The sequence below is a fragment of the Mustela erminea genome, chromosome 6 (genome assembly GCF_009829155.1).
Source record: "Mustela erminea isolate mMusErm1 chromosome 6, mMusErm1.Pri, whole genome shotgun sequence".
Taxonomy (NCBI): domain Eukaryota; kingdom Metazoa; phylum Chordata; class Mammalia; order Carnivora; family Mustelidae; genus Mustela; species Mustela erminea.
The window spans coordinates 127,044,641-127,055,858 of NC_045619.1; the positions used below are offsets into that span (position 1 = coordinate 127,044,641).

The 11,218-nt window shown below is 44.5% G+C and overlaps 1 protein-coding gene across 1 annotated transcript in view; it reads right to left on the bottom strand.

The window, feature by feature from the left end:
* The window catches only part of C6H10orf67 (chromosome 6 C10orf67 homolog), a 146,880-nt gene extending 140,915 nt beyond the window's left edge, over positions 1-5,965 (bottom strand). Inside the window, exon 1 of the mRNA XM_032349620.1 lies at positions 5,740-5,965. Coding sequence (XP_032205511.1) covers positions 5,740-5,834 — 95 coding nt within the window. The 5' untranslated portion in view covers positions 5,835-5,965. The remainder of the gene's footprint in view (positions 1-5,739) is intronic.
* Positions 5,966-11,218: the final 5,253 nt, after the last annotated feature.

Consider the following 11,218-nt stretch of genomic DNA (forward strand, 5'->3'; position numbering starts at 1 on the left):
CCGCCTGACATGAGAGACTCCATTTTGCTCTCTACATTGCCACTGGGGAGCAGAATTTGCCACCCTCAAATACACCTCTTTGGCAGAAGGACTGTCTTGAGGTAGGTATTTCAAAGGACCAGCAGGCATAGGAGAAGCTCTAAAAACACAGTAGAAGTCGCCCTTTTGTAAGGGACACGTACATTTACAAGGGGTATCTCCACGTGTAAGCCTGTCTCCCCCGCTAAACCAGGAAGAGAGGACCACTCCATCTACAGAAACTGCACAAGGACTTCAATGTGCATAACAACAGCGCCCACCTTTTCCTGGGCTTTGCTGACAACCTCCCAAAATGGCTCCCCCCTCATCCTCCAACACTGTCTTTGCCTTTAGGTGGAGATGATATTAAAAGTGGTAGCTTGGCCCATTTCAGGGAGTTACTAAATATTCCTAGGTATCTTGCATGTATACAGGAGGTATATATGTTATTAAACTTCTCTTTGTCTTTTTCCTGTTAATCTTTTATTACAGGGAATCTCAGCCAAAAACCTGAAGGGTAGAGGGAACATTTTAAAATTTATTTTTAAAGTTTTTTTTTTTTTAATTTATTTACTTGACAGACAGAGAGAACAAGTAGACAGAGATGCTAAATGCCGGGCTCAATCCCAGGACTCTGGGATCATGATTTGAGTCAAAGGCAGAGGCTTTAACTCATTGAGCCACCCAGGTGCCCCTAAAGATTTTATTTTTAAGTAATCTCTATGCCTAACCTGGGGCTCGAACTCACAACCCCGAGATCAAGAGTCGCAGGCTCCACTGATGGAGTCAGCCAGGTGCCCAAGGAGGGTTATTTTTGAGAACTCAGAACCTTCAGGAATGAAGATTTGGATCTCCCGGCTGGGTGAGGAACCTTAGTCTGCCTGTATCTTTCAGCCTCTCAACAAGCCACCCGGTGGCTCAGCTCCGGCCAGCACCCTCTGACCAGTTTCTCCGCCACCAGCCGAGTCCTCTCCCAAGATGTCTTAATCTCTGCCTTGGGTGGCAGTGGGATCGAGGGGGAGTGAGGGTCTTCTGAGTTCTTACTTCCTTTCTTGTTTACTCTTCTTCTGCCCTGGGGATCACAGCTCCATTCTGCATTTGCTATTACAAGACCGCATAGAGTCCTTTACTGCCTTTTACTAGTTAAAAATGCTTCTTCTTCTTCTTCTTTTTCCCCCCACAATACTTCTTAATATTTAATAAGGAACAGGAAATATTTCCCCCATTCAAATACTTGTGAGGTTTCTGGCTCCGGTCTAGATCCTGAGTGCTAGATCATCATAATAAATACAAACAGTCACTCAACCTGTTTCCTTATATTCTACAACACTGCACATTCAACAGACATCACACTTCATCTTCCTTGTCTACAAATGCAATCCTTTAGCCTCCCCAATGCCAAGCAGCTCCTTTTAACTATACAACTTCATCTTTCTTTAAGCTTGAACATTTATGCTCTTTCTTTTCCATTAAAAAAAAAAATCTATTGTGGGCAGTAGGTTTAGGGAATGTCGGTAGCTATTATGAATATATAATGTTACATGTCAATTACATATCAATAAAGCTGGAAAAAATAAGTTAAAAGTGTAAGGAAACCACCCCAAATACATATATTTTCAGGATATGATTTAAAACTTGGAATAATGTTTTTAGTTATTCCTATATGGTATCCTAATATTATATAACACTACAATATAATGCTTTAAAATCAAATCCAAAAATGTGATAGATACCTCCTACAGAGTTAATTATATTAAGTTCTACTTATTGAGTGTTTAACTTGTCCCACGTGGATTGTTAAGATATATGCACTAACATAAGCATTTTCTCTTCAGCTCATCCTCCCAATAATCTCATAAGAGAGAGACTGACTTTCTTGTTTCAAAGATACAGAACTCGAGGTTTGAAGAGAGGAAAGAACTCTTCTAAAATCATAAGCCTGAAGGGACAGATCCCAATTGTCCATCCCTAGGGAGAAATGGCTCATGGCTCTAAGGTCCCTTGAGTCTTCAATTTTGTATAGCTGACTCAGAAAGATCTGGCTCATTCAGAACCTAAGTGAGACATGAAGGTTCATTCTTCAATTTCCCGTCAAATTCCAAATGTCTCTGATTTTAAATGGCAACCTCCTTGCCTAGAATGAAACCCACATCACAACAAATTAGCTAAGTGGCTCCTACACAGGCCTTATTTATAGTCCTGGCAATTCGATTTCTGAATAATGGCTTAGTTGCTATGCATAAAATACAGTCTTGGAAAGATGACAATTATGTTTTTTGAATAAACGAGATAGGAAATTAACATGTAAATTTAGCACAGAAAACAGACCCATGAATATTTATTAATAGAATGCAATGACACTTCTCACTGGATCCCAGAATAATCTATCCTAACAAATGCTTATTAACGAATTAGTCAGAGAAAATGGTATTAGGTGTGCTAAACTTTCGCTATGGTGTACTGTTCAATTTTAAATAAGGAAAACACTGCTTCCCTCTTTTCCTCTTCAAAGAAGGCACGTTTCTTTGTCACTCCCACTTCCTAGGTGATCTCACCAAGCCCTCCACCCCTACAACCTTCTTTGTGCTAATTACTCCCAAACTGATACAACCAGTCTGGACCTCTCTTCTGAACATCCGACTTGAAGGGGAGCAGAATATAGCACCCCAAAATATGCCTCTTTGGCACAAGGATTATTTTGAGCTATTATTTTGAGAACTGCAGACACAGGAGAAGTTCTGCAAACAAAGCAGAAGTTACTCCGTTGGAAGAGAAATTTACATTTACGAAGGACGGCCCCATTTGTAAGTGTCTCCTTCTCTAGACCAGGAAGAAAAGGATGAGTAAATCACAGGAGAATCTTATCAATAAAGAAGGCACCAATTAAAATCTGCGTGACAGCCATACGTCTGTTTACTGTGTTTTCCTGGCAACTTTCCATAACTCACCACCCCCAATCGAATCCCCATCCTTTGTCTTTAGGTGGTGGTATTTAAAGGGGTGGCTTGGGCCATTTGGGGGGAGTTACTCTGTTTTCCTGGTTATCTCCCATATATACAAGAGGCATACAGGCTATTAAACTTCTGTTTTATTCTTCTCCTATTAATCTGTCTTTTATAAGGAGGTTGATCTCATCCAAGAACCTACAAGGTAAAGCAAAAGCTACTTCTACCCCCATCTCTTAATTGGTTTCCCTGCCCTTATCTTCCTTATAACTTATTATCAAAACAGCAGCCAGAGTAATCCTGTTGAAAGATTCAGTCTGTCAAATCATTTGTCTGCACCAATCCCCCCTCTCGGCTTCCCATCTTTGATAGTATGATTTATAATAAGAAATATTTTAGTCTTCATCCACAGTTCCGGCCTCAAAGCTCCCAAGAATCTTAGAATTTCCTAAGTGACCTGAGCAAGGGGATCATCTCTTGTTATATTTGGTATTTTGCCCTCAGTTCCTGAAATAGTCTCAGTGTGGGAAAAAGGTGACCTGTGGGTCTTTTGTAATTCATAACATACTCCTTTGAACCAGGGCTGAGTCCATGTTAAAAGGGGGCACTTTTGGAAAGACCCTAACGATGGAGTCGGGTTGCCAGGGAAACCAACCACAATTCGAGGGTGGGACCAGTCAGTCCCACTCCTACATCCCCCTCTGGAGGGGAAGGAGGTTAGACCCAATCACCAAAAGTCAAGGATTTCATCAATTTGGCCTATGTAATGAAGCTTCCATAAAAACCCTCCAAACTACAAGTTTCATCGAGCTTCTTGGTGGGTGAAGCAGAAGACATCCAGGAGCCAGGAGGGTGGCAGTCTCCGTATTCCAGGGGACAGAAGCTTTTCTGCTCCAGACCCTTCAAGACTGTACCCTAAGAATCTCTTTATCTGGCCTTTCATTTGTATCCTTTAATAGTCTTTGTAATAAACTAGTCACCTGTAGGTAAATTGGTTTTCTGAGTTCTGAGTGGCTCTAGGAAATTAATCGAACCCACAGCAGGGGTTATGGAAACCTGTAATTTTAGACCCAATGGTCAGAAGCACAGGTAACAACCTTGACTTGCGATTGCCTGTTGGAGGCGGGGGCAGTCTTGGAGGACTGGGCCCTTCACCTGTGCTAAGTGACGCCGTCTCTAGGTAGCAGAGTGTCAGAATGGAGTTAAACTGTGGGACAGCCAGTCAGTGACATTGCCTGGCATGGTCCCTTTACTTCTCACCTCTCCTCTGCTGTCCCCTTCTCCCTGGGCTCCGGCCACCCGGGGCTCCTTGCTGGGCCTGCAACACCCGGGCCCACCCCTTCCTGCTTCCTGTTCTTTGGCTGGAACACTTCGTTCCCTGATACATCAGAATGGTTCCTCCGTCAAGCCTGCAGGTCCTCACCCCAACATCATCTCTGAGAAGTTTTCCTGGGCCACAGTATCTAAAATTACAATCCATTTCCCTGCCCGGCACACCAGTGCCTCTGCTCCCTCCCCGCTGTTCCTTCCTTAGCACGTACCACTAACTTCTTTATTACATGCTTTGCTTGCTTATCATTGGTTTCCTGACTAGAATGTAAACTTGACAAAGGCGGGCCTTCAGAGGGTTTGTAGATCGCTGCTTGCCCAGTGCCAAACTCTGCCTGAAACCCAGGACTGCAGTCCCTACTCCAGCCTCTCCCACGCCTCCCAGACACCAGCACAGCCCCCTCTAGCACTGTGGGGGAAGAGAAATTAACATTGGCCTCAGTGGGTCCTTTGTTCAGGCACTGCGCATTAACTGAGCACCTGGCATCCTAGTTCTGTCCACTGGGCGCAGCCGGTGTGTTTTGCTGCTGAGCTCCACACCAGGCAAAGGCCAGGAATCCAAGGCAGGAAGTCACTGCTATCAGTAAACAAGCAGAACAGGTTAGACACCGTGCCCCTGGTGTTATTATGGGCCGCTGCCAATAATGTGCTTTCCACAACCACCAACCCTAGGTCTACCCTGATCTATTTTCACAAATGCACCCCCTTCCGCTGAGCGGGCAGCACTGACTCCCTGGGTCAGTCCCCACCATGCGGCCAGTGCCACGCTGGTCCTTTCTTCTCACTCTGGAGCCTCAGGGTGCCGGGTCTGCCTCCAAGCCAGCCTACCTGGCACCATGGAGCCCTTGATTTAGGGAATTCTAAGTGCTTGCACAGTAGCTGATCTAGTGCTGGCCACTTACTGATTTTAACAGGTTTCTGGAAGGAAAAACACATTTTCCCAGATGCATCAGCTCTACATTATCCGAACAAACTGTGGGCAGAGGGGCGCAAAGGATGATGAGAGCAAGGAAAGGTAACGAAAGGCTCAAGGTGATGTTGGCCAACACCTAGAGGGCACTATGTGTACATTCATACGGCGCTCTTGCAAACAGGGTACACGGATGCACTCATTTCAGATTCTCTGAACTACGAAGCAGCACCGTCCACCGCCCTCTCCGCTGTCTTCCCACGAAGTAACTGCGACACAAGTTTTCAAGGAACTCGCCCGACTCAGGGGCCCTGGAGAGGGTCGCAGGATTTGAACCCAGGCACTGTGGCTCCAGAGTCCCTGCTCTCAGTTTATGTGAATACACTTGAGAAATCAAACCAGCCGGCCTGCGGGCCTGGAGCGCGGGAGGGAGTCGCGAGAAAGGGGCGCGGGGCGCGTGGTGCCGCGGGGGACCGGCGGACCCAGGAAGGAAGGGGAGGTGGCGCTGCGGGGGGCGCGGCGGCTGTCTCGGGTCACCTGGGGCTGAACCGGAATTGTTCAATAGTCGACTCGAGGGTTTCGAGGATCATCCGGCACTCCCGGGTCTCGGGCGCGTCGTCCTCGCTCTCCATCGGAGCCCGGGGCTGGCGGCTGGGGCCGTGGGCCTCCCGCGCAGCTGCGGGCTCGCGGGAGTTTGGGAGTCCAGAACCCGGCGTGCGTTGCCATGGCGACCCCGGGGGGAGGGGCGGGCGGAGCGCGGGAAGCGGCGGCGGCGCGGCGGACCGGACGGGGCCAGCTCCCACGGCGCGCCGGCCTCAGTGCTGCCGGACGGGGCGCGCTCTGTGCCGGACACCCACGGGCCAGGCCGCCGCTGAAATGTCCCCAAGAAAGCTGGACTCGTCTAGACACCCCTGCGAGGTCCCTCCGCACCCCAGGCTCTCCTCACCTTGTGTTCTCTGGGGCCTCTGCGCTCAGCCTCCCTCCAGGCCGGCGCGCTCACTGGGTTTCTGAGCGTCTCCCTTTGCACGCGAGCACCCCTCCCCGCGCCGGGACCCTAGTCTTCCCGGCCTTGCGCCCCTCGCTGGAGGGCAGCCTCGGGGAGGAGGAGGAACAGCGCCCCCTGGTAATAACCTTCCATGCTTAGGACATAATGAGCCTTGGCCCCAGAGCAATGCCAGACTAAGAAGGAAGCGGGCGCCCTAGTGAATTGCCTACACCTGCCACTCGACCCCAGACGCAGGCGCTTCATGGACCAAAAAAAAAAAAAATCTTTGCAGAGATTAAACGGCCTACATCTCTATTTAATATTGAAGGTCAGAACTCAGGCGTTAAGTTTGAAACTCTACAGGGTAGTGTGGAATTTATCTTTACAAAGTTTTTACAATAATAAACTGTGTAATAATGAAACGGTTGTTCAAATTATGTATCATGTATCTTTTCTAACATCATCGGCATGTCATTTGCTGGTTTTAGGGCTAAGTATACCCCATTTCTACTTCAATATATGACCTACAGGAAGACAGCAGTTTTTCTCTCTTATGTGAAAATGAAGTTAGTTTGATGTTGGAAGCTCAGAATATAAAAAGAAAGTTACTGTAGCATTAACATAACTCTTATATTGAAAGACAAAATGAAGGCCCCAAACGGAAAAAATATATATATAACCTATACCAACATAATCTTCTGTAAAGTTCTGTCTTTCTTTGAGAAGATGAAGAGAGAAGAAGAAGTTACTTTTACTCCACATAGATTTTTGTTTTCAAAACCTAACTTCTAAGTCTCTTGAGGGAAATTTTACCATATAATCAAAAAGTATTTTAAAAGTGGGGCGCCTGGGTGGCTCAGTGGGTTAGGCCGCTGCCTTCGGCTCCGGTCGTGATCTCAGGGTCCTGGGATCGAGTCCCACATCGGGCTCTCTGCTCAGCGGGGAGCCTGCTTCCTCCTCTCTCTCTCTCTGCCTGCCTCTCTGCCTACTTGTGATCTCTCTCTGTCAAATAAATAAATAAAATATTTTTTAAAAAAGTATTTTAAAAGAGAGAAATGTATGAATCTATAATAAGTTATCTTAAGTGATTTTTTTTTTTACCACAATGCATATAAAAATTTTAAATAACGAGATAAATTCCAAGGTAAAATTAAAAACCCAATTTGCTTAGGACCAGGCCAAGGTAGTAAAAAGTCAGTGATAAGCTGTTGGCTGTTTCATTAATGCAGCTGGAAATGTATATTTTGAAACTGAGGAGGTCGGTCTCACCAACAACTTCATGAGTCATTGGTCAGCTCTGTGCTGCCTTTGTTGACTGATATAGACTGCATAGTTACACCATCCCACAAAAACATGAACTGAACAAAACCTCTTTGTTTGAAGCCTTGCTATAGCATATCACAGAGTTTCAGATTTCAGTGTCTGGGAGACCAAGTTATGAGCATGACTGTTTTTGAAACTATTAACTACATAACACTTCCCTTGTTGTCAGTTACCTACACTTACCTCTGGGTGTTCTGTCTTATGAAATTGTTCATTTCAAATCATATTCTCGCCTATAACAACTGGGTTGAGCAGTGTCAAACCATCTGTCGTACTAAACCCAGGCTCTTTGTATCACATGATGAATTAATTGATAGTTTTTAGTGGAAAGCTCATGAGCTCTGGAGTAAACATTTAAAGAAAGAAAGAAAGAAAGACTCCCCTGAAATGTAGTTGCTTTAGAACATTGGGCAAGTTATTTAACATTTCAGAGCCTCTTTTTTCTCACCAGTAAAAACTGGATAATGAACTTTCTCAGGGTGCTTGGTAGCAATCTATAAAGGGGGAAAAGCACACAGCTCATGTAGGACACAAGACAAATACTAACCAGGCCTTCAAGGGGTGTGTTCCTCCTTTCTAAACCACAACTAAGGAATACACCACTTAAAGTCTTCCATTTCTTAAAAGTTGAATGTCTCATAAGCTAAAATAATTTTTACTTTTTAAATTAACAGGATTTATGGCACAATTTAAAATATTCAACTGCCCCTGAAACAAGTATAAATATAATGTATATTTATATTGAAAAGATCACCTACCAATTATTAAAAGTGATAACATCTCAGATTAAATAGCATGAGGATTTGATTAGGAGTCAAGTGCTGACTCTGAACATAGTAATTTATATATTCCAGATGGGTATTATCAGTCCTGTAGTCTAATAAAAGCCAAGAGGTTTGAGGTTAAGTTTGTAATTTAAATTCTTTCTGGTGTCATCATATGTAAAGTGCTTATTTTTCTTTTATCACCAGCTGTAATCTATGATTATGTGGTGCAGGCTCTGTCAGGTAAACTTGTTTTATGTTCTGCTCCATCCATAACCAAAGTTCTTAAATAAAGGTTTGGGAAAGGAAATAGCAAGGTCTTTAGCCAGGACAATATTATGCGACTAAATCCTGTATGGAAAAACTCCTGAGACTAGAGCATATTCATGTCTTAAATTTTGCTGCCATGACCTAACATATCCACTCTCGTAAAAATCCATCAGTAAGTGTTTTCACGTGGCTAATGCCGAAAACCAAGATGGGAGGCACAGTGGGAATCTGGGCAGGAGCAGTCTTGATGTGGAATTTGGATCTTGCTGCCAAATGTCCTTGAGCACTGCGGTAGAGGATATCTTCTATGTGGAGCTAGTCTAGATGTTTAAAAGGGAGATGAGTAAAAAATGTGAAGAAAATAGTAGCGCTTTCTCATCTGCAGAAGTGAGTCCACCTGTGAGAAGATTTGTGACCCTGCTGCTGAGGGAAATTCAGGAAATCTCTCTGTCTTGTCAACAGACTGTGGACAATCTGCATACTTGAACATAACCTAGCAAGTCTGCAAGGCATGCATTGCAATAGGCAGTGAGTGGTTCAGGAAAGGTAGAGGCCTGATGGAGAGTAAGGAAAGGGCAATTGCCATAGTTCATGCAATCTAAGATTTCACCCAAAGATGATAAAGATGTGGATCTTAGAATCGGTGACATAAATAATAAGAATTTATGAGACAAAGATCTCTACTGGGGGCTCCATTTCATCAGACCACAGAGGGATTTACTGTCACGGGGAGTAGAACATTCATCAGACTGCCGTAAATTACCTACATAGGACCATGTGGTGCTCTGTTCTTTTTTCCAGGGCCAAAGGATAATTCAGATTCTCGGGTACATGGATTCACAAAAAGGACTAAATGTAGACAGCGAACGTGTGGTTTTGGTTAGCGTGAGTATTCCCTATGTCCTGACCTAAGGGAACTGATAAGATACAGTATTTAGACCTTCCACAGGAAGACTCGACTCGTTTCCCCAAAACGAACCACCAGGTGAGGCTTTGCCTGGACGCTTAGCTTGGCTCTCCCACTAGTGCTCCTGGTATCGCAAAACTAACACCCCTCATTGTCTTTACGCTCAAACTCTATCTGAGAAATGTGGTAATTTCTAACGTTCTAATTCTAATTCTAATCTAACATTTCTAACATTCTAATTTAGCAATTTTAAGAACTCATGGGGATATAGGACATAGGCAAATACAGTAGTGTGAAATTTGGGTTTGTTATTGTTACGCCTGTTTATTTACCTAGAAATGTTTCAGTGGGCCCTCAGAGGGATGTGTGTGACGTGGGTTCTGCTATACCAAGGTCCTGATCAAAAGTGCACAGTCAAGGGGTTTAGTCAGTTAAGCATAGTGGCTTAGTCAGTTAAGCCTCTGCCTTCTGCCAGGTCATGATCTCAGGGTCCTGGGCTGGAGTCTCGCATTGGGCTCCCTGCTCAGTGGGGTGTCTGCTTCTCCCTCTCCCTGCTAATGCTCTCTCTCTCTCAAATAAATAAATGAAATCTTAAAAAAAAGAAAAAGGACTGCACAGTCAAGGAATGGCACCCCCACTGTTGCTCAAGTCAGGAAGTCCTCACTTCAGAAGGGACTACTGCAAGCTTCTGTTAACTGTTCTAGATCAACGAGCCACCACTATGCTTGTTAATGTACTGAATATCAGCAGAGGGTTTTTACTGGGGAGTGGCGTGGCCTATTGACTAGTCAGTAGCTGTTAAAAGTGGGCTCAAATTGGTGAATTTAAAGATCTCCGAGATACGTAGGCCAGCCAAAATAGTTCGGAATTCCTCCTACTTTCCAGGAATAGTCTTCAAGAGTCTTGTGGAAGCTGGAACTTAAACCCTGAGGGATGGGGCTTTGAGCTTGATCCCCTGCCAGTCCTCTGTCCAGCCTTTGCTTTTTGTAATGACCTGATGCCTACTAACAGGACATGGGATCTTGCTTCAAGGGAATCATTCATGCTGCTGGTAGTTCACCTGAAAGGACAGAAAGGTAGGCTTCAGGAGACCTCCACAAACAGGCTGCATAAAGTGTTTGGGGTCTGCTTGCACGGGAGGGATTTAAAAATAAATGTAGGAGACTGGCTTTCCGTATAAGCTGAGAGCAAGGTGTTGGGGACACAACAAGTCATTACCTTCGTCAAACTTCCTTGAAAAATATAACATCAATGCAAAGAATTGCCTGTGACCAAACTAGGTCAGTTATCTAGGAAGCCAGAAGAAAGAATAAAAGCTTCTTTAATGTAACTGATTTTGATATGTAAGATCTGTATCTGTTTAATTCAACCTTGTGTCCCCAGCCCAATCTAGGGCCACCCAGGTAGTAAATGTTCAATACGTATTTGTCAAATGAATCAGTGGTGGAGAAATTCTGAATAAGTTTCTTCAAAGAGTAATTCCTAAAACATCATGCAGCTCAGTGGTAGGTATTAGAGAATTAGGCATGAAAATACTGTTAGCTGCTATTTCTAGGGGGCAAGGAGAGATTAATTCAAGCTGCCAATCTTGATGGCTACAGGAAATCCTACATCTCATGGTAATGGGAGAAGATGTTTGGGCCAGAGAGACTTGCTAATCTGCTGTGTCATTCTTTATGAAGAAGGAAATTCCCATGATAAATGTATAAATGAAGAGGAGGGAAGGTTTGCAAGGTAATTTCCCTCAGGAAATTCTAGGTCTAGGTT